The sequence below is a fragment of the Necator americanus genome, chromosome III (genome assembly GCF_031761385.1).
Source record: "Necator americanus strain Aroian chromosome III, whole genome shotgun sequence".
Classification (NCBI taxonomy): Eukaryota; Metazoa; Nematoda; class Chromadorea; order Rhabditida; family Ancylostomatidae; genus Necator; species Necator americanus.
The window spans coordinates 31226470-31250512 of record NC_087373.1 but is presented as its reverse complement, the minus strand read 5'-3'; the positions used below and the strand labels follow the sequence as shown (position 1 = coordinate 31250512).

The 24043-nt window shown below is 40.6% G+C and overlaps 2 protein-coding genes across 2 annotated transcripts; both read right to left on the bottom strand.

Moving 5' to 3' along the window:
- Window positions 1–132: 132 nt before the first annotated feature.
- RB195_011555 (uncharacterized protein) lies at window positions 133–12082 on the bottom strand (the record flags this gene model as incomplete). Its single annotated transcript, XM_064193017.1, has 23 exons — window positions 133–235; window positions 295–428; window positions 486–608; window positions 683–745; window positions 795–947; window positions 1025–1101; window positions 1204–1326; window positions 1391–1487; window positions 2235–2315; window positions 2370–2528; window positions 2576–2662; window positions 2732–2831; window positions 2964–3098; window positions 6255–6388; window positions 6453–6572; window positions 6635–6746; window positions 6814–6940; window positions 7463–7568; window positions 7656–7744; window positions 11542–11632; window positions 11694–11783; window positions 11845–11965; window positions 12048–12082. The coding sequence occupies 23 exons, from the start codon at window positions 12080–12082 to the stop codon at window positions 133–135; spliced, it is 2460 nt and encodes an 819-aa protein (XP_064050600.1).
- A 5103-nt stretch (window positions 12083–17185) lies between these two features.
- RB195_011554 (uncharacterized protein) lies at window positions 17186–17527 on the bottom strand (the record flags this gene model as incomplete). The annotated part of the gene is made up of 1 exon (XM_064193016.1): window positions 17186–17527. The coding sequence occupies one exon, from the start codon at window positions 17525–17527 to the stop codon at window positions 17186–17188; it is 342 nt and encodes a 113-aa protein (XP_064050599.1).
- Window positions 17528–24043: the final 6516 nt, after the last annotated feature.

Sequence of the window (24043 nt, the reverse complement as noted above, 5' to 3'; positions counted from 1 at the left end):
GAAATCCGCACCACCCCAGATTAGTGGGGTGATTGCTTTAAGTATTTTGCAGACAATCTTACGGTTTTTTTAACACAAAAAGTCAGGAGTGCTTTATTCAGATTTATCACGGAAGTTCTATGGAGGATGGCGTTATTGATCAAGTGCACCTGAACTCTTGATACTTTGAGAAAACAAGGTGAGCACCTTAGCGATCACTATCTTCAAATCATCGAACCTTGCAGTGACGTTTGATCTAAAAATTAGGAACAATAACACAGATTTCTGTAAGGTAAGCTGACAAAATCTACTCACGCTGGAAGTGAAATTTCTTCCTGCAGGATTGAGTAATTTTCAAGGAGATGCAGAACTAATGATTTCAGATGTTGATGGTCTTCAGATCGGTGAAGGTATAGCCATGCTGTGCAAGTTTCTACTAGAAAAAGAGCCTGAAATGCTGAAAACACTTTTTTCTCTCTTATTTAAAGTAGTTTAGAGTATCTTACTGTTCTCCCCAAGTTAATCGCATCGGAAGCACTCGACTTGCAAGAAAACACTCTGTTAATTGCTTTCTCAAACTTTTTTCTGCCCTGATTATCGAACCTTCGGTTCCTTGCTTCCGTGCATACCTTAAATTCACTTATATCAAAAATAAAAAACAAATCAGATAGTCAATCCAAGAAGCTAACGGATAAGCAACTACCTTCGAATATTGCTTCCTTACGAGTTTTTTCGGCGCCACATATTTCACTTGTGCAGGAGCTCCCTTGAAAAAAGTTGTATCCTCTCCACAATTTTCAGTGAGTTGAACCAACCTCTTTCTTCCCTCGTTTGTGATACCTCCTTCGGTACCTAATGAAGAAAGGACCATAGAATTCCCATGGGTATCGCATCAACTTAACTCTATCGTAGCGTAATCCACATCTCCGACCTCTGCACACAGTCCCGTGAGCCGAGTTTTCAGGAGCCTTGATGAAGGTAGCAATGGGATGGAAATACGGAAAAAAACTTCTCTTAATTAACATTGAGGAGATTAAAACAGTACATAGAAAGTTTGCCCGCAATCGCACGTTATGCATAGAAGACGTTCTCCATTGTCGAGGTTGAACTTTTCAAATAAGTCTGAAACAATAGCTAGGGGGTACAAGCTGTTGAAGAAAAGCATCTCGCGAACCGTTCTAAAATAGAAAGATGGGAAATTTAAATAAAATTGAAAGAAACTACATTGTTGTTCCCATTTTTTGCTCCACTCCCTAAATTCTTTGCAGTTCATCGGCCAATGTGGTTCCCAGTTGCAAAGGGAACACCAATAGCATCCACATACCGGGCATGTACAAATATTGAATTCTAAACAATTAAAACAATGTCTTTCAAAAGGAAAGTTCAACTAATAAACAATGCAGAAACGTACCATTTCCTCTAGGAGCCACCAATGGTAGGGTGCATTTAGGACATTCTAAAAATACCGCTTCAGGGTACTCAAGCGTGTAGAAGTAAGTGAAGGACATCTTAACAAAAAACATTTGAGGTTATGTGTCGAAACTAAAAACTCGTTTATATACATAGCAAAATATGGGTATCATCAGAGGTTGCTTAGGATGACGAGAAAAAATTCCTTAACATGCCAAAACAGTTTCAGTTTGAAAGTAAATAGGGAAATTATTTTGATATTGAATTTCTCCTTGCAATGTAATCAGATTTACTGTTCTGTGACGACATCTACACGGATCACACTGTGCTTCGTTGTTGCTAACATTACTGCAAGGTTGTAGAAATTTTTCTACGGCACAGTTGTTAAGAGCTTCCTGGCACACACTTCAATAAAAACTGCTCCATTTCAGTTTTAACAAAAATATTCAATCAAATTTTCGGTATATCCTATTATTCTCGGGTGATATAACGAAAGTTTCTTTAAACATTCGCAAATATTTAAAGAAAAAACGCTCAGCAGAACAGACTAAAGTCTGAAAGGACCTAATAACTTCTAACATTAGGCACTTGACTGGCAATCCGTCCTTGACTTATGCAGTACACTGGATAAACTAAACTAATGACTGAGGTGAATTCTTTAGGGCTATACGAGTGGATGACAGATGCATAATGTTAACGAGAAACTAGGGGAAAGAGCGTCTTTTGGATTGCATAATCAATTTCACTTATCTGGAATTACCTGAACGCTTATAAGATTTGCAGAAGCGGTGCTAGAAATGCCATAACCAAATGTATGGAATGCCATCATTAAGGAAAAGTCGAACCTGTATTATCAATGAAATAACGGAAGCAGGCAAAACTGCATAGAGGAGATCAATGGAGGAATTGTTACTGCTAGGCAGAAGCTAAATTAAAACGATTAATACCTACTCTCATATATCTGATAACCAACATCATACCGGGATTTGTAAGGGAAAACGGTTGAGACGGAGCTGATGTATCACATAGGATGCTACACACTGCCTACACATCGAACCATCTACAGTCGGGAAGAGATCGGTATTGTATGGAGAGTTGCATCGGTAGCAGACATCACGGGCTTCCCAAAATTGTATAATCTAATATCTAATCTAAGAGCTACTAAGGAAAATTGAAGAGTTTTCACCTCAGATTTGCAAACAATCTCGAAATCGCCTGAACTGTAATGTGATTCGAAAAATGCAAGTTTTTGATGCTCCAAAAGCAGGGTTCCCTGAATTGGCAAATTGGAACAATTAAAAGACGAATTAAGGAAAGAAGAGAAAGAAAGGTAAGTTCTTACCGAAAATGCCAACATTTCACTGTTAACACGTGGCAAAAAATTTTCTTTACATTGCAAACATCGACTATCTTCTTCAGACGGTTGGCTGCTCGGGTTCTTGCTAAAGCCCAGATAAGAACTAATTATATTAGAGAAATTGAAGCAATTAGTTAACACAGAGGTTAGAACTGTTTCTCCAGAAAAGATGTCTTTTCGCTTAAAAAATCCTTTAAGTGTGGAGACAAGAGCTCACCTTTCTACTGTGTTTAGTATAAATTCAATCAGATCATATAACAACATTGAAAATCTTCTTCTTCTCAACAGTAATTTTAAAAGGTCCTTTCTGCCGAAACCAGGCGGGTATGGGGTGTTCGTGTTGATGCGGACCCTAGAAATTTTGGCAGTCAAGATTTACTACTAATGAGTAAATTTGAATCAGAACAAAATTGAATTAATATTCAATCGTCTCCGCTACGAAGCAAAATCAAACACCACTGACAATGACCAGCAGCAGTCTAAAATAGCTCCCGCTCCCGCCTATACCTTTCCCACGTACGTTTTGTAGACGACTATGGACGCCGTTGTAGATAGTTTTCATCGTTTTCCCAAAGAACAAATCAGCTTTAGCTTGCTACAAATGAGTCACCCACACATCATACAATAGCAGCGCTTAAGGGTTACGAAAATTCGTAAGCTTGTCAAATCGATACCTGTGATATTATCCGTTAGTGACAAAGGCGGTGAATTCGTATTCACCTTTTGTCATCTGGAGGAAGCTGCACCATTATATCACCTCCAAAATAGCGCCTTTATAGCCGTTCCGCTGACGAAAAATTTCTAGCGCAAAACCGTAGACTGAACGGGTATGAATGGGTGGCAACAAGGCAGCGCAGTTAGCGCACCCTCGACTGCTTAAAGGCATCACACCCCACGAATCTGAGGTGGTGTAGATTTCCGGTGGAGTATTCGTATACGGGATGGGAGACTACGGAGAGGAGGGTGATTCCGTCCATTTCTTCCTAATTGCCGTAAAAAACGGCCTGGAAGATACGGCTTCATTCGTTTTGGCGCACCATTTTGTACAAGAGGTTCGATTGGAGCGCGCCAGTCTTGTGCGGCGCCGCATCTTCCGAGCCGTTTTTTACGGCAATTAGCAAGAAATCGACGGAATCACCTTACTCTCCGTAGTCTCCCATCCCGTATACGAATACTCCACCTGAAATCTGCACCACCTCAGATTCGTGGGGTGATGCCTTTAAAATAGAGATATCTGTGTGTCAAGTATTCTACCTTCTAATAAAAACAGACAAGTTGACCTCTGACAAGGTTTCCTCTGAGGATCCCTCAACCTTCAAGGTAACACCTATCATAAAGTTGCGTAGGAGACAGAATCGTTTGGTTCTTAAATATAATTTTGGTTCACCCGCTGAAGCTCTTATCAGCTCATTTAACGATAACCCTCATGGTTTTGGACCATTTAGACAATAGACGCTTTGTTAACTTATGTGTAATAGAATCATTCGATGTAACTGCGTTGTACACGAACTTTTCCAATAACTCTGCTATGTAGGCGGTTTTTGAGCTTTTAGCTGAGCACTGGAGCTCAATCAACTTGTATTACATTCCTGTGGAACAATTGATGGATGTTCTGAAGGAATGTCTCATATGGAATTTCTTTACATTGTGGCGCAACTACTTCGCACAGTGGTCTTCCTATGGGACAACGGTTGGGTCCAACGCCGCGAGCATATTAGGCCCATTGGGAATTACGCTCAAGAGGAAGGTTTACCCTTCCTCGATGGCCAGATGCATATATCAGACACAACGCATAGGACAAAATGGTACCGCAAACCCAATAACAGGAACATCCTAATTTACTATCGTTCTGGTCATATTACACAAGATAAGAGGTCGGTAGAACGAACATGCTTCGCACAGCCACCTGCGTTAGTACTGAAAGAGAGGAAAGACAAGAATCAACAGACCTTACTAGGACAACAACTTCCAGAAACCAATGCGGTCTATAAGTAAAACGGCAGATATCCGAAACAAACTTGCCATGGAAAAATAGCTTTTTTAAAACCGCTAATCTCCGACGAGATTAGCGCTGCCATTCGGCGGTATGTGAGGCAAGCTAACCTCGGAAAATCTAGAGCGACTGTAGAGTTTTCCTCCCCAGGCAATCTTAAGCAAATTCCCATACGCAATCGCCTTTATTACCATTTACACTACATTGAAATGCAAAACATGTCCGGATAAAAAGAAGGTCGATTGCATGAGTTTATATGTTGTCTATCTAATTTCCTGTAAGCAGAGTGGTGACGAATACATAAAAGAAACAACTAGGCCACTACGTACCCGAATAAAAGAAGATCTGTACGGCAAAAGGTAAAACAAACACGGAGCTAGGTAATCATAGGGTGTCGTTTCATAGTTGAGAAGATTTTCGAGTTAACACCACGAAATTGGCGCGTGAACGTAGTATGGTGCATGGTTCCGGAAGCGTTCTGAATCCCTTCTAACAACTCAAAGAAGGATGCGGATAGGTATGTTAGGGATGTCTGATTGGTCTAGTCATGTGACCACGGGTATCTAGCAGTGGCAGAAAAGTTCGTCGATCCTAAAGTACGTGGGCACTTCCACTTGCGACTACGAGAGCCAACAGTAGGATCTCGCAGCTACAGGTGGAAGTGTAGATCGGTATGATTTTCTTCGTTGGGCGAGACATTTGATAGAATAAATCACGTTCGATTTAATAGTCACTGATTTAATGCATACTAATATAATTGCCCCAATAATATTTCCAGCAGGTGGATGTACCAGTTTCCACTCACCTTGCTGGATTTCTTTAATCTCTGTATACAAGTGTATACGTAAAAATTCCCCTCAAATAATCTATAAGAATCAAAATTTTTTTTTGTAAAAAAGAAGAGTTGTTAAAGAAGTTATCCTTGCAAAAGATTAAAAATCCCGCAGCTTGGCCTTTTTTACGAGCAGAAAAGGTACTTCTTACAGTATATGACAAATATAATGACAAATATCAAATATGACAAACAAATATTAACACTTTGTGAGCTATAAGATGGTCCCACATGCAGTTCCTTTACACCACACCAATAGTTAATGATACTGCACAGTGCTTAGATATCATTTACCTTGCTGACAATCTGTAAGAACGCGGTGGTTCACCAGCCCCGCTAGTCGGTGAGACAGGTCAGCTTGTTTTTCCTTTTTTAGTTCTTGCGTAGTTTAGTTAGAACAATATCGAGGCTTCGCAAAGAGAAAGAGTGAGTTTGATGGGATATACGTAGCATCAAAAACCTCGTACCATTCCCACGCTTTTGATAAAGACGAGGTTGTCGAAACCTCAAAAGACCAGATTGTCGAAACCTCAGGCCAAAAATAAAGTTTCACCAAAACCTCGTTGGCATAACAAGAAAACAAAAATGCAAACAAATATGGTGTAAATACGTTTCTGAGCGATACTTCAGGACGCAATATGTTTGAATCGCGTAACATCTTGCCGAAGCGGAAAAAAACCTACCTGAGTTTCCCTTCAAAATGGTCTTTCTCCATAAATACAACAAAGAATAATGTAACCGAAGGCTTAGTTTTTATTGACACACGATCCTCGCCAAACCATTGCAAAGTGCAATTGTTAGGTAGTAGACGCGTAATCTGAAATAAATACTGGCCATTGGAAAAATCCCAACAATCTAATTATTTTCAAACCACGATTCACCTCCTCCCGAAAATCGAACTTTTCCAATTCCTTAAGGGAGAAATGGATAACTTCGAAAATATGACCAGTATTAGTAGCCTTGGAAATGTCGATGACATGAACAGGCTTTGTTGGAATAATCTGAAAAAACTTCTCTGGACCCCGAGGCGGAGGGTATTTCAAAACGCAATCATGGCTTTGACCTTAACAAAAGAGCATATTTTAGGAGGGCTAGTATTCTCTTTTTCTATCTTTGATGACGTTGTTGGCTGCTCAGAGAGCAAAAAATCTCCGAGCGTTGGTTTGGGAATTCTTCTGCAAAGAACCACATCAACAAACAATATTCACACCACCGTTATGTTCTACAGAAGGTTTGTCTTACGTGGAAGTCGGATGGATATCGGCACATTCAGGATGTGACGGATATACACCAGCGTTCGCTAAATATTCAGCAATTTCCTCGCAATAATCAGGTCTCGTGTATTTCCGTTCAGTTCTCGTCCTAATGCCTAGAAAGAAAAAAAAATCACTTCCTAGAAATTCAAGGTAGCAAGTGTGGGGGTTGTTTTGTAACACGCTGACTTCAGAGCTCACTACATTTTCCGAACAAAAATTATTTTAGGTTTGCAAAACTCAGGCTACCATTGAATGCGATCGCCCAAGAGCATTCTCATCTGGTCCCAAGCATCCTCTCTTGAGGTAATTAACAGGTTCTTTCCACATGTACATGCAGTAGAAAGGTTTTTCGGCTAACATCTCTTAAAACTCATCAAATGCCTTCAGAACATCATCGACATCTGGACTTAAGTTTTTGATCCAGGTTTTTCATCGAAGAATTAAAATAAATGGAAGTTAGAAAAGTTAAAGCCGCTACAAAACACTGCCGCTTATGGTATAATTCCCCATTAATTTACTGGACCGATCAATTAGCAAGAAAAGAATTCGAAAGTGAGGCTTGCTGATTTCATAAAGAATGTTTCCAGAATTTTTAAAATTCTATTAATGAAGTGAAGAAGAGGAGCACAGCATACCTCTCCTGAATTTTCTAGATTTGGAACGCAGACGTGGAGCAGCTATGACATCGAAGTGAATTCTTGCTTGCACGGTCTTTTCACTTCCATCTTGCCGTCCTTCACTCTGAAGCTTGGTGAATTCTTCTACCAGAAAAACACAAACTGCAAAAATTAAAAAACGCGAAAGATTTGCCAGTTGCAAAGGACTAGCCGAGTTCCTTCTTTTTGTAGTGAAAATCGTCGTGATTACATCACCATCGAGTACGCGTAGGCTCCCAGCGGCGGAAGCGTGGTGCTCTTCTGGAAAAATACGCAGTTGCACAAATGAGGATATCGTACGTGAAAAGCATTAATCATGGCAAATATGCAGAGACAATCAGTGCAGTTCACTACATAGCTGATTTCCTGAATTAACTCTCCCCCTAGGTTGCATTGGATAGTCTTCGAGATTTTTTTAAAAAAAGTTTTTGGTTAGGTAAAACAACTTCTCAGCATAGCTTTTCTCATTATTTTCCCGAGGAAGAAGACGGGAAAATCTCCACATTCAAGTACGTTAGACTATTTATCTAGACATGCAAAGTTAGAGGAAGCTCGTTCGTTATAAAAAAAAAGAAATATTCTCTCGATAAAAGAACAAATCAATTAAATGAAGCGCATAAAGATGCCTTGGTTTACTATAGTTTTTCACACTTCACCAGAAGAAGTCCATCCAGTGATGCCTAAGACTTCGTAAAATTATAGTTTCTATCATGTTCGATTTTTTCAAATCCTAGACTGGTTAAACCGAAGCCAGGAATTGGGTTTCGGTAGTAAAAATATCACAACCAAATGTGCGCATAAGCGGCTTTACACAATTCTTCCTACGTGGTTTGTTCACTATACTCGGGAAAAATGCACAAGGGTTGGAGCACAAAATCAACTAGCGCTCTTGTAGCCCACAGCAAAATATGTCATGAAAGCACAAATGACCAGGGTCATTTTGTATACTTATGCAAAGTTCAAAAAGGTACAGAAATTATGAGTGCGTTTCGGTTTCATCAGTGTCACCTGTGCTCCCACTTCTCGACGATTTGCTTGAGCGACCACCAATGATACTTCCATTTGTTCCGATTGCTCCGATCGAAGGTTGGACAATGCGATAGACAAGAAGAACATCATATCTTTCCTTGAAAACTTCGTGGAAAGGTCTGACCATCGGGTCTGCGGTCTTCTTGCGGTGTGTTCACTATAGCGTAGTATTCAGTCGCTCACAGCTCCGGTACAACGATTGTCGTAAAACGCACCACGTGTCCTGTCTACCTAATTTTACTTTCCTTGGAATATGCGGAATATGGTCTTCGATCGGTGACATAAGATTGGACTTCAATCCCCTTCTATCACTGGCGTAAAGCTGGATACTCGCAGCATCACTCTTTCAATTGCGCTTTCTATGAGTTTAATCGCATTTTACTCTGGCTTACGAAACGCCCATGTTTTCGAAGCGTAGGCGAAAGCAGGAAGAACGGTGTTCTTGAATAGCAGAGCGCGAAGCCGGATGTTCTTGGTCCTCTTCACTACATCCTCGATGCTTTTATATACTCCAAAGGCCCAGTCCGGAAGTCAGTCAGTATTTGTTTTCATTTCTTGAATCAGGTAAACATAACTGGTACATACAGATTCGTTCGTTCCATTGAGTGTAAGTTAGCATTAAAAACCGATCAGTTCCTCATGAACATCATCTTATCCAGGTTTATCCAGGTTTCCAGCTGAAGAACGATATTTTCACACGTTTCATCAAATTGGACCAGCATCCGTACCGCCTCATTGACTTTTATTGTTATCAGAATGATTTCATCAGCGAAGCGAAGATGGTGTGAATGCCACCCGTCGACTTTCACTCCCATTTCATCTCATTCCAATCCTTGCACCATGTTCTCGAAAGTGGCGCTGAATATTTTCGGTGAGATAGACATGTCACCTTGTCGAACCTCTGTCTTCACGTCGATTGTGACATTGTTGGAGATTGAGGAAATTTTAGTCGTGAAGTTGCTATACTCACGAAAAATCCCTACAGTTGGAGTAGGGACGGCTAGCTTTTCCAAAGCTTCCATGACCGCTTCCTTCTCAACTCAACTGAAGGCTTTCTTCAAGTCGATGAAAGTGGAAGTGAAACAAAGCGGTCGCGATACTCCTATGAGCTTTGAAGCAGTACATCTGTGGTCAAGCGTGCTGAACCCTTTTCGATTCTGGATTATTTTTGTGAAGAGCTTGTAGATGACAGGCAGCACTTAGATTGGGCGATAGCTGTCGATGTCCCTTCTCTTCTTCTTATAACAACACGGTCTTTCTGGTCTTCTATTGTCTAGAAGCTTAGCATTCCGACAGATAACTAGTGAAGAGCCTCGCCAGAATGACAATAACTGGCGGTAGCTTCTTATGATGTTCAGATATGATTCTATCGAGACTATGTGAAGTACACAACCTACATGATGGTATACTGGACTTCGAAAGAACGATTCTGGGATAATGCGCCCATCTTCCCTCAGACGGCGAGGAGGGACGTGTCTATCAAAAAAAGTGAGTAGAAGTTGTGAACGATCTTCCTTTCTCAATGCTGTAGTTGTTCCGTCTAGGTTCTGGAGATCGGTTGTTTTTGTCTTACGACTGGCGTTTAGTTCCGATACGAATGCTCTTGGCTGTCTCTGCTGCTTCAGCCAGCACTGCTGCTCTTTTCTCTTTGATGTCTTGTTTCATAGCTTTTCTGTATCGCGTCGCGAACTCAGACGTGAATTTATGGTTATCTGCGGCTCATGCAGCTCCATGACGTGACGTATTAGCTCTAGAGTTTCCGAAGAGAGGTGTTTTGAAACTGCTCATGCCTCGTACAGTCGTGAATATGTTCTACGAGCCGATCGTATTCGTCGCCGATGTCACCATGATAAAGTTCCGAAGCCTCTCTCCCTGCTCATTCCATTAAAGGCCGTTGGTCCCAAGGTGAAGTTCTTGAGGCGTTCTTTTGTCACTACCATACCAGTCTTTCCTCCGAAGTCAGGAGACTCTTTTTTCATTACGGTGGTTCGTATATAATTCTAAAACTCAGGTGCAGGTTGCCGACCTCTGGTCCCATAAGCTTTTAGAGAACGTTTCGTTCTACCTGAAGGGACAAATGCAGCATATTTGTTGGCAAAATTCCTCCCTTGCACCTCCCAGTCACACGATTGCAGGCTTTTGGCCGTACCGACGTGCCGGATACAAGGATGTTCTGAGTCAGTCCGGGAACAACAGGAACCAGAGGTTACAAACGAATTATCCCCTATCAAAACGGTGTTGAGATACGCGGTTATCCGTTTTTGTCTCTTATAAAATCACTTGTGATTCATAGCTGTGGTACGAGGTCGTCAGCTACGTTACTAGCTTTAATATTTGAGGCAAAGATTAGCCAATGTTCAAACAGTGTCCTTGAGCACTGTTTGAATATATCTTGTAGATTATCTAGACACTGGACAAAATAAATCATTTATGGGTTTGATTTGCAGGCTTAGACTAAAGCGTAACTGACAACTTCGTGTGGTGATGCTGCCATACCAAGACTCTAGTTGTTGACAAAGATCCATAATTATTTTGGCCTGCAACTCAAGCAGCCTAAGTCAAGTTACGATGTTCCAAATGGGAATTCGACAACTCTTGAAATGTGAAATAACTTAAATTCTTCTCCTATTCAAATGTTGATTAAAGCTTATTAGAGGTAGCTGTAATCGCAAATAGAAGGCATCACAATTGCGTATGACTATGCGATAGTTTGGCGATCTAACGGGAAAGATTTTCGTTTGCTCAACGATTTCAAAATTATGCTAATTAAATGAAGCAAAATGTGATATTGGATTTGTTTTACACACTTTTGTAGATCTATGCATACGCGAGCTTCCTTTCTCAGATATTTTTTGTCAGGTTGACCAAATTTTATGTAAAAAGTAGTACCTAAAATGAAAGTGAATAAATAGGTCCGAATATCGACTCTAAGCTTCGAAAAGAGAGATCCTACCAAGTAAGGTGAATAAAGCTGATGGAGAAATTGCGAAAAGTAACCCCTTTAACTGCAGAATATTCATAAGACTTACTAAAAGCTGGAAACTGAATGGCTTTTCGTACAATCACGCGAAGTTCAGGAGCCCACGTCGGGTGATTACTGAGAAGTGATGCTGGAGTAAGCTAGAGATTTGAGAGAATTAACGGATATTAAAATTTTTTAGAACTAGATATTTTGGTTCACCCTCTTCCATCTGTCATGTTTATCCATGGAATAAGGCACATTTGGACAAAATCCATCTGATCGATCAGCGAGGAAACGTTTGCGTGCTCTCTAAACTGCTAATCGTTGAAACTACTGTCTTTTCGGAAAAGGAGTACAATCAGGAAATTACGTTGCTCAAAGAATTTTCAGGGTCATGAATAGTTTTCGCGAAAAGTCTTCGGTCAGAGAAAGTTTTGCCCGGCTTGCGTTTATTATGCCCTCGTGAACCTTTGCTGACTAGGCTCCCATAGCTGCAATAAAATGACTTTGTCACGATTCTTGAATAAAAAAAATTATACAGGTAAAATGGTGCACTTAAAACTGCTAACTCACTCATGGAAATATCCCTCGTCCTCACAAAGTGACATCACTAAAGTTACTAATCTGAAAATAGACGGGATCACTTAATTATTGTGGAAAGAAGTAAGAAAAGTTGAAATTAAGAAAAGGAACACTATGTAAGTTTAAAAAAAGAGTTGAAAAGAAGAAGAAAAAGCAGTACTGAGCAATTATTTTCTCACTACAACAAAAACATAATATGGCCATTGAAACCGTCTATTAAGGAGCGAATGCACCTAAAAATTGTAAGAATAAGCCTCGATTGGTCACATTTATAACCTAACCCGAGTCCATCATTACGATAATAGTTTGAAGAGGAGGATCGAATTTTGCTCTCTTTTCTAAAACCCCGAGAATGGGAGCGCACTTTAAAGTAGTAAATCCATACTTTCCGTTGACATATAACTTTCTGTACAAATCCTTTTGCTTCGATCTTTGATTAAAGGCATCATCCCACGAATCTGAGTTTGGTACGGATTTCAGGTAGAGTATTCGTATACGGGATCGATAGATTAAGGAGAGGGGGTGATTCCGTTCATTTCTCCCTAATTGCGGTAAAAAACGTCCCGGAAGATACGGCTTCGAGCGTTCCGGCGCGCTATTTTCTACGAGTCCGATTTGGGCGCGCCAGCCGTGTGCACACGCCGCATCTTTCGGGCCGTTTTTTACGCCAATTAGCAAGGAATGGATGGAATCATCCATCTCTTCACAATCTACGATCTCGTATGCGAATACTGCACCTGAAATCCGTACAACCTCAGATTCGTGGGCTTTAAGCCTTCAAGCTCCACATAATTCTCTCGAAGTGTCTGGGAGACGAGCAGAGACACTGTTTCTTAGCAGAAACAGCAAGGCAATAAGAAAAAGGGAATAGAAAAGTGAAAGGAATCCACGTGAATTAGATTTCCTGAAGGAAAGAACACATCGAGAAAACAAAATTTATAAAGTCAGAGATTTTAAAACAGCTTCCAAAAAGTGAATAGAACTGAGAAAAGTTAAACCTAAAAGGATTTATAGTCGTGAAAGTGAATGAAATGCTGCAAAGCTGTTATGATGATTTTTACCTGTCCTTCTAATGCATGCACAACAAACATGAGCGATTTCATAAAGTTGTGCAATCGTCCTCGATCAAAGAACCCACAGCACCCATGCCGACATCCTCGCTGAGAGTGACTCGCACTACTCCCAGGACAGTTCTTTCAAGAAACAGATTAGAACTACTCTTCAGTTAAGGAAAAAGTTCCTCAGGTCAGGACAGTGCCTGGTCTTGTAAACTGTAATTATGATTCTCTCTGGAAAAATTTCTAGAGTGATGATGTCCTTTTAGGAATTAATAATCCATGGACATAGAAATCAGGAAAGGGCGAAACGAATCCAAACACAGGGAATCAGACAGAACTTTGTGATACACATCCCGAAAAAATCTGGTTTCTAAGGGGAATCAAAACTGCCATTCATGATTCCTTAGAGATCCCGACAGATTTTTCCAGGAAAGAGTTTCCTTCTAGTATAGTTCTACAGCTACTTTCAGGCAGACCTGTGGATGATCCTTCTCACTGTGAAGTTATACGGTTCCGTTGCAAGCTTGTCGCGTTTTCGAGAAATTTACTGCATTGAAACATGGCATGGCATGCCATGTTTCAACATAAAAAATTTCGCGTCGGTACTTTTCCACCATATGCTGGAAACGTGTATGATAACTACTAGAATCGGATGAAGAAATTCTGAAATAAAGCACTGATATTTTTTTCTTCCTAGAGTATCTTTCTTTTAGTGGATTCAGAAGTCGGATTGGTGGGCCAACGATCTATATCAACAACGCATTGTTGCGCTGCTTGTCGAGCGTTTCTTCAACTTGCATTATCAGCTTAAGGGAGATGAACATTTCCAGCAGTTGTTGTCTTTAAACAAAGGCAAACTGATTTTTGCTAGTTCTGTAAATTTTATTACGTCAGGTGTCTAGTATTTTTTTTTTGCTGATTCTGTTGATGCTTAAATAATCATAGGCTTATGATTATTCAGGTATCAACCGAAGGCTATTGTTTTCGTTGATGAAGAATTTTTGTTGCTCAGTTGTAAAGTAACTTTCCGTAGAAATCTCATAAACTAGAACTGCAACTTGCATTTCGAGGTGTCAAGCTTCGAATTTTGAAATGATGAAAAAAAAACTCGTATGCAAGGCCCGTCTAAAAGAAGAACATGTTCAATACGCTGCATCTTTTCAAACAGTGCACCTTTCTCAAAAAATTTTATTTACTTAGTTAGAAGATGTCTTCGTGACAGTCCGCACCGTTCGACATGGTCGAGTGGATTTCTTCTCCATCACACCCGCAAATAATGTGCAAACTCTGGCAGCTAAAAATCAATGCACTTTATCTCGCACGAGAAGAGCTCTGAAAATAACAGCAAGGAATAGTGTAGCTGCTCTGAGATGTGCACTTATGTCAATTTTAGGAGAAGCTAAATCCTATGATGAAAATCCCATGCTACATGTTATACAACACCGCTACTAACTTGTGTCCCAAAATCCGTCGCAAACCGTCGGAATTCTTGGAAGTGGTCAGAATTAAATTTTGAAAGTACCATTCGAAAGTAAATGAGCTGCTGATTTCAAATATACTTCGAGAATTTACTTTACTGTTGTACTGTTGCACTATGGCGGGCGTTTCAATTTGTACCATTTTTTCTACTACTTATTCTTTTTTCGTTTTCATCTTGTTTGTTAGTGTTAATTGTTATTATGTGTACTCACTGCAGGCACCTAATTCATCACAAGAGCGCAGATTTTGTTACGGTGGTTGTGGAGTCGCGGAGTATCGTAATGGTTCATCAAGTTCTCTCGTCAAATTTGGAACAAATTGCCGAGTCTGTGAATAATCTGGGAATGTTATGTACATCTTTTCATCATTACCTATTTAGATACTTCTGTAATAGTCTAGTTGGGAAGGGAAAGGCTTGGATCTTAGAGCTCAGATCTTGGTTAAAACCACCTCTCGATAAAGTTGCTAAGACCACATAAAAGTTACTAAGGTCGAGTTCCTGAGACCTGAGCAAGTCTTAAGAGTGGAGACATCTGAGGCCGCGAGTACTAAATTTGAGGACCTGAACTTAAGCTAAGCCTCCTCAGTCGTTCTCAGAAGTTAGACAAACCGTTTCACCTATTCTCAGAAAGTTTTTTTGTCACCAGGTAACCTTAATAATTGTGCTTAAAGTATGACGTTTTCTTTATCAAAGTCCTTTTACGGAGTTGAGACGAGGACTATTTCAAGTGTCACATTTTTTGATGGTCAGTATTGTTCTTAAATGTAGATGGAACAGTCGTTCATTCTTTCAGTTAGTATTTATGCAGGTAAAATTCTAAGCTGCAGCGGTCGATAGCCAGTGAGTTCTCCTGACTTCCCATTCAAGTGAAACCTATAGTCAGGTCAAAACGACATGAACCACGGACAGTTGAGTTAAGTTAACCGGGTGCGCTCGAAGCGATGCGGTGGAGACAACGGCTGGAATCGAGGTGGGACCGTGGCAGAGATGGGTGACGGTAGCAAGGATTCTTACACGATCCCAATCGCTACGCAACACCGCGCTGCTTCGGAAACACCCGCTTACGCAACTGTCCGTGCTTCATGTCGTTTTGACCCGACTATATGAATAGGTTGTTGAGGGGACCAGAACGTTTAAATAGAGGAGCGTTCTAACGTTTAGGGAGAGATGAGCGGAACCACCCCTGATCCAGCCATCTACAACTTCATCTCTAGCTTTTGTCATGGATTCTCTCACCACATCAGATCCGTGGTATGCTGCCTTTAAAATCAAGTTTGACAAGACAATATTGTTACTGAAATCAATATTTTATAACAATTATTTTGATGTACGTTACGCTGAGGATTTATCCTTCTGTGTACCATGTGGGCTGTAGGTGTTAACGATTGTTAGAAAAGAAGTTAACCATACAAATAACGGATATCGCTCCCTAACTTTGCGCCGCGACGCAGCCGCCGATCCAAATGCTGCAGCCCTGTGATGAATTAGGGAGCTGTACTTAACGGCATCACCCCACGAATATGGGGTGGTGCGGGTTTCAGGTGGGTTATGCCTGACCGGGGTCGTAGATTATGGGAAGGAGGGTTCTTCCTAATTGCCGTAAAAACAGCTCGGAAGATGCGGCGGGTGCACAAGGTTGGCACACAAGGCATAAGAAAATAGCGCCCCGGAATGCAATTGGAAGAAATGGACGGATGCACCCTCTTCACCATAATCTACGACCCCGTACAGGCATAAACACACGAAACACGAAACTAAAAAACGAAAATGTGTATAAAGCAAATACGGTAGTTGCAAGAAATGGAAAATAACAAGAAAATATGAGGTAAGATAAAAAAAGCGTGCGGACTAGATTCATGTAAATCCTTTCATCATTCAATTATTCAATTATCAATCACACTAAATAGACGATGACTAGAGATAGAGTGAATCAAGGTAGAAAACAAAGAAATGAAACAGAAAAGGGAAACAAATGAAACGAAACAGAGACAGTTAGTACACCAATCATAAAATGCAGTGAAAACAGTGAATAGGATCGAAACAACAAAATAAAGCGAAGGAAGAACAATCAAACGCAGAAAATGAAACAAAGACAGTAACTACAGGGAAATAAACAAAACATAACAAGGAAAACATTGAAAAAAGATAAAAAAAAACAATGAAATTAGAAGTAAAACAAAAGAAGGAAACAAAATCAAAAGAAACAAATCGAGTCCAAGGTAAAATAAGAAACAAAGACATAATAAGACCAAAATAATTTTAAAAAGACCAAATAACAAACAGTAGTAACAGGTAGTAACAAACATACGTAGATCTGCAACAGTAGCATTATTAACAGTAATATGTCAATAACAATAGTGTCTCAGCTCCCAATATATGAGTACGATGGACTGATGTTAGGAGCTGCGAAAGCTGCACGAATTGTCCGCCGTTTAGCCGCCATTATGCTCATGCCGCAGTGCGAGAATGAACAACGAACAATGAGCGGGAGATACAAGGGAGGGAAAGGAACAAAACCTTGGTATTGCACTGCAACCGTCATCCAAGATATGAAGAATCCATCGAACCAGCACATTTCTGTAGCTGAGAGCCTAAAGAGGGTTTAGGACTATTGACTGGCCACACGCGAATCTCATCGCAAGACCGCCGATGCCAACCTCCGGATCCTTTTTGACAGCGTCGAGAATGGCACAGGCTTCCAGAGTGTGACGTCCCAACCGAAGCTTGTCTTCGAAGATCCTGTCTAGTCTCGCGAAGAAAGCTTTCCATCGATGCACCGTCCTGATGGTAGTGGTGCTCTCCACTAATGCATTGCTGCGGACTTTTTCGTCGCTCCAGTGCTGTGCTGCCATTCGTAGAAGATGATGGCTAGAAGCTGCTCTTGTGAAATTGACATTGTGATTAAAGTTAAGGGAAAGCCTCCGACTATACATACTTTCTGCGGAAAAACTTCGAGAATGTTCTACAACCACCACATGATACATCATGTGCATCGATCAGGAAAACCTCTCGACATTTCAAAGAACCATGACAATACTTTCTTATCTACGTAATATGTAAGTAACGCAAAAAACACCGTCATGACATCATTTCTCACTGGCAAAGTATGCCATTGATGGATTGACTGATGCTTTGAGAAAAATAAAGTCAGCACCGTGGCGGTTGTTATCAAATCATTGGTCCTTGCAGTGGCATTTGGTCAAATTAAGAACAATAAAACACAGCTCTGTGATTTATACTGTGGAAACCTATTCACTTCATACGAATGAGAACACTGGGAAGGAGCTTCACGTTCCTTTCGAACAGCGGTATTGTATTGTTTCATGAGTTTGAGAATTGCAAATCTGTTTCGCAGAAGTATAGTTGGGTCAAAGCGACATGAAGCACGAGTATGCGACGAAATTCAAAAGCATTAATCGAAATATGGGTTTTCCTGCTGCTTTCCCTCAACAGTTATCACAGAATGATGTTTTAACATAAAATGACGTGAAGGACATCATCGTACTGGTAAGGATGACATTCTACGTCAGATCATGCAAACTCTTCGTTACTATTTAAGCAGCCGTTTGGATACATGTTTCCACTTTCTGAGGAAGGCACGCTACCTACCTGAAGCGAACGAAGAAGGAAATAGAGACGCCGAGAAGTCATAAAGGTGAAAAACAACGCGCCCAGTGGCCACGGCTATGAAACCGCCGCAACCATCACTCGACATGCACACGGAGTTATTGCGCACCATTTCGACGCCGCAGGAACCGTCGCGATCCATTTTATATTCATCTGGCGCCGGCGCACCAATCCGACGCCGAGTGACTGATTGAATTGATCAATAGTGTTCCTCTCCTATACCAAAAATTCAAAAAGAATTTAAGGGAATTTTAAAAAAACTCAGCTCCTTAATTTATACAAGAATACAAATTCAGTACGCCAAAGAAATGGGTCGAGCTATTCTCGCGGTACAATTCCGATGCAATTTACTACAACCAATGGACGGTGCTTGACTACAAGTTATTTGAGCCTTGGAAAGAAATCCCCGACAAAAATATGCTGTGGATTCTCGAGCAAACACCATAGAACTTTCAAAAATTTGTTTCTTAGCAGCAGCAAGAGCAAACAGTTCTTCTGCGCATCCATGGATATGCAAGATGTAACGTGGTTCTTAAAGAAGTACTCCTACTGTCTTACAATGTACCACTTCTCAAGGATATCAGTATTATAGCTGGATTCAGCGAAAAGGTTTTTATCTCTGTGATCATAGGCCCTCTTCAACACTTTTATTGATAGCGCTAATCAAGCCCAGAAAGTTCGACTAGTACAAATGGGGTTCCTCTCCACGAGCCAGAATCTTCGAGATTCGGAATCTTCGAGAGGGAATACAAGAAAGTTGTCGATACCGACCCCCTTACAAAACTTATGTACGTATTATATCAGTTTTGTTCTCCCAAAAAGATTATTCCTGAAAACACTGGTTAGCGTTTTCCACATATAACGATTACACACACGATGAGTTCGCTCGTTGTCAATGCACACCACCACCGTACACAGCAGAAGTGAGCTATGTAGTAATGCTCAATTTGTAGTTGGAAAACCAAGAAAAAAAATTTCCCAGGGAGCAATATCCGCAAGAGGTGATTTGAATACCCCAAATAGTACCCACGAAGTGGAGAGCATGGGATTCCGAGATCATGCTGAACTTGACTACAAGGCACGAGTTTTTTTCTGTTGCTTTCCAGTCAAAAATCTTCATCAAATTATTTGTTTTCACTCTGATATACAGTGCTCTCAACAACCATATATTCTTCAAGTCGCTTTGAGAAGATTAAGTCAGACGACCCATAATAATATTCAATAGTATTGGTAGATGTCTACGGTAATTAAGGTGCACCGAAAGCATAAGTACTTGGAAATTGCCCTAACGAAGTAGCCACATCGGTGCACCTTCACAAAGGATGACACTGCGGATAGACCTGCACTTAATGCAATGCATATGTGAGAAGAGTTCCTTTTTGAGCAACTTACAGAAACTGTGTCATTCTATTTTTTAAAACTATTTATAATAAATTTTGCACCCCTACAAGTCTTCTATATTCAGCTTATCTTATTTTGGGGTACAAACTACGAGATGTTTTCAATGCTTCGATTCTGGGCGTGGAGGGGACCAACATACGACCTACTGCCAGTATTCGAAAAGGTTAAGAATCCTGAATTTTCTTGGAATTTTCAGTGTCTTTCGAATCAATTTTCTCGAACCACCATTTAAAAAGCAGGAAAGATAATTTTTTTTGGAAAATTTTTCTTTTTTTGAATCAATTTTTTGAAAAACTTGTTGATTTGTGATAGGAATTACCTCAGGACCAGCATACCATGAAATTGGTCATGTTGAGGTCTTGAAAAGATAGAGTTAATGGTGTAGATTACGAGTATAAGCACGGTTGCACTCAAATCTCTTAACTTTCGAGAAGAGCACGGAATGGCCTTCTTGATCGAATTCTCCTACGAGGCGCCTAGTAATGCGCCAAATCTGCGTGCACAGGTGTACCTGAGTTTGTTACCGAGTGGACAGTTACCGCGCTGCTGATGCTGTCTCTTTCGCTCAGATACGGTGAGTACGCTTGTGTTCGCAGAGTTACTAGTTGCTCCGTTTAGTTAAATTCGACTTTTCAAGGCTTTTTCTCCATTGAAGACAATTGGTGAAAACAGACCGTGATAGTTTTTATACTCGTTATCTGCACCCCAACTTATCTCTTCATGGAAAGATTTCACTATTGTCAGTGTTGTAGTATACTGTCTTTGATGGAAGAAGCTTCTGATTTTAGATAGATATTAGTTCTTGATGTCCCAATTCCTCAAAGCGTTAGCGGATAGAAGAGAATCCTGCTAGTTCCGTGTTACTTTCATGTTGACTTTAAATTCTCCAAATTTTAGCTGGTCAACCACGAAAGTTGTGGTGAATCACTTTGGACAACCGCTAGTGTGGAACTTTACCTACGTAGATCTAGAATGGGAGACGGAAACGGAGGAGCTAGGATTCGAGGATGCTAATGATTCTGAATAATTGCCATAGATTAATTTATACTAAGTTTTTGTTGTGTTTGTGCATGTTGTTAGCAATGTTATAAATATGCTGTAAATTTAATGAATGCTGTTGGAAAAAATGAGCTAATCATAAAAAAAGTACCATTTTGTGAAGACAATCCCATACGTATTCTGATAGGTTCCTCATTTTCGCCATATCTTTGTCTTCTCTACTTTTCACCCTTTTCGCTTCTTCATTAGTTTTTTGTAATTCCGTCTCATCAAGGGCGTACTCCGTATACATTTTTTGGAGAACTGAGTGTAACTAGCCTTCTTCTAGGACGGAAATTCGAATTCTACTAAGACTGCAACTGCAAAAGACGCTAAATATGCACAAAAATGGCATAGAAACTGAATCCCTACTAAGTGAGACCTGAGAGGTGCTCCAGGAACAACGTAAACGATGAGACTACTGGAAAATAAGTTTTCTAACAGGATTTAATCGTATCCATCACTATCCGATGGAAGAGGCGCACCCCGTCACCATCATGTGATGCTTCGCACCGATACGATGCAATACGTCGGTCTTACGCTGGTAGCTATGAAAGGCATCCACAATATTTCTTTGCTTTCAAATCTCGACTAGGCACGGTAAAAACAATTCTTCCTGCCAATTTGCTTGCTGCATTAATGCGATTAAGCATGGATTCGCTTATTTTGCGACAATGTACTGCCCAGTTTATAAACCCAGAAAGGGACTTTTATTGACTTTCAAAAGGTCAAAGAAATGAGGACGACGTAGATGGTTTCTCGGTCATAGAGACACAGGCAACTACATAGTTGCAAGGAAATGAGAAGAAAAGTAGAAAGCGAGGGTTATCGAAATTACTGAATCGAATAGAACGTGAGAGACGAGAGTTATAAAGAACGGAATCAAATAGGGTATCAATAATCACAAATTATGCGCAATGTTTGTAGATAAGAGTTGGATAACATTTGAAAAACATATAACCGATTTGAGTCTGAACTGAGTCGGACACGAGGTTGTTACTATCCTTTATTCATGGCTAACGTTTCGGCAGTATCGCTTTCTTCAGAGTCTGAAAGAGTGGAATCGAAAGTGAATCGAAATATAGTGAATCGAAGAGTGATCAATCCGATCAAACGCCTTATCCTCCCAAGAAAGAAAATCTTACGTTTACTGTTGGGCTTCATAGTTACCGATAGAAGAGAACATCGTTCCTTAAGGTGTTCTACTATTCTACTCTACTCTTCCTACTACTTTTATTCTATTCTCTTCTACTTCTATTATAGTTTTACAACTCTTTTCTACTGGGTGGGATTGTATCCTCGAACCTCACAGGATTATGTGGCAACAGTGCAAGAGCAGCTATGACTATTGGAGAATTATAGCAGTCAAGTTTGAAATATCGAAAGATTTGTTTGGTAAAATTATTACGTGTAACATTTGATAGTTCAAGTCCCCAACTGGGCGAGTGTCTAGCCTCAGGCATCACAGTCTTATGTGGTACCAGCGCAACAGCAACTACGTCAACGACAGAGGAACAACAGGGCCTGAACCAGCCTTCCATGGAAATCCTCTCACACCGTGCACACGTGAAAAACCAAGTAGCCGCCATCCAACTCCTCTATTAAGCGCGTTTTTGCTAAAGATTTCGCACCAGGCCACCCGGTTTCCAGTCATTTGCAGCACTGCAACCGTGGACAGGTATACCTGATCAACCCCCGGGCGAGAAGAGAATCAAAGAGGGCTTTACAAGGTACTTGTATACGACGTATCAGGCAGTTTTTCGCAATCTACTTGCTCGCGTACTATAAGAAAACTGCCTCATCTATCAGTGTTTTCGGTCCAAGAAGATTGATAAATGTACATCCATTAAGGTGAGCATGCGCTTCTTACCATAGTAACGGATCGAGAGATCAAACTTTTGAGTGACACTCACAGGTTACAGAAGACGACTTATCGGCAGACTCCACAGTACTACAGCACGTGGGATAAAGGCGAAATGCAAAGCTGACAGGATATTGTCTATTATTATTATTATTATTATTGTCTCAAAGTGATTAACCAGACAGATAACATTGATTGAGAAGGTCCCAATTTTTGAAATGATTGAAAAATGGTTATGTAATAAGTAACACAAATAGTTCATACGTTTTTGTGTCTTGCAACTTCTGTGTATGTTTTCTAATACTGTGTCTACAACTTTTTTTGGATAGAACCTTCATTCGTCTGAAATTTCGGTTTTTTCGCCGTCTTCGGAAGCCCGAAAAGATGTTGATTAGAGCAATCCTACTTTCGTTCCGTCAATTTTCACACAACCTTTCAGTGTTTTGATAACCGTTGAAGGTAATGAAAACAGAAGCCATATGCACTGAGATCAGCTCATACGTAGTGTTCCGCTGATGTGCGGCAGCTGGTAGCACGCACTTGCCACTGCTCAGTGAAGCAGCGAATGAGTATTGCTGTGTGTGGATCGCCAGCGACGATATAAATGATTTGATCTAAACACACAATATCAGGCAGTTATAAATCACACAGCAATACAAGTGGCAAGAGCTCACTATCGATAAGCATTCGTTCCTATTATGCATTGGCTGCATTTCTTTTAAGAATCCAAAACGCCCCAAATGTCTTTCCTGCCTATATTTCTGCTTGCTGAGCTAGTATAACACATTTCTCATCATAATCGGCTCCTGTAGTACTTTATCTGAGGAGAACCAAGATTGTTATCGATCTTTACTCTGGCTAACGTTTCGCCATCTCTCAAGATACGGCTTAGCGAACAGGTTACTCAAAGACAACGTCGGAGAAGCAGACCAAAACTGATTGATTTGATTCTGGTTCGCAGGCCAAGATTGTGACTGAAATTTTGAAAGGGGTTTTGTCATAATACTGCCTGCAATGAGCACCAAAAGAGAGGTTAGTGGTTTTGACTTTACGAGTCTATCTAGGAGCTCCTTGACTCGGGTACATAGTGATCTACCTATTTCGCCAATGACAAGTGATCAGTTAGATGACTCTCGATATCACACAATCTCCCTCTTCAAGTTTGTCCACTTCTCTGACCTCTGAATCTGAAACCTGAGTCTGAGTAGTGCAGACCCGTCTGTCGTAACCTTGCTCACACATCATTGCTAATTTTATCTTAAATATAAGCAAGGCAGAAGGGATTCTTTGTTGTCTCTTCTACCATGTAGCACTGCTCTCTGTTACCTGCCACTGTTTTGAATGCAAAACAGAGGCAGGTAACAGACGAAAAGACGGTTGCCGTTATCCTATGTGCGTTCCGTTGGATAATTCCATTTTTATAGCACATCGGATTGTTGTTGAAGTCCGTTCTTCGCATTTGGGTCGATTCCGACAACGTATTGAGTTCAGTTCAGTTTGAGTTCATCGTAGAAGACGTCCT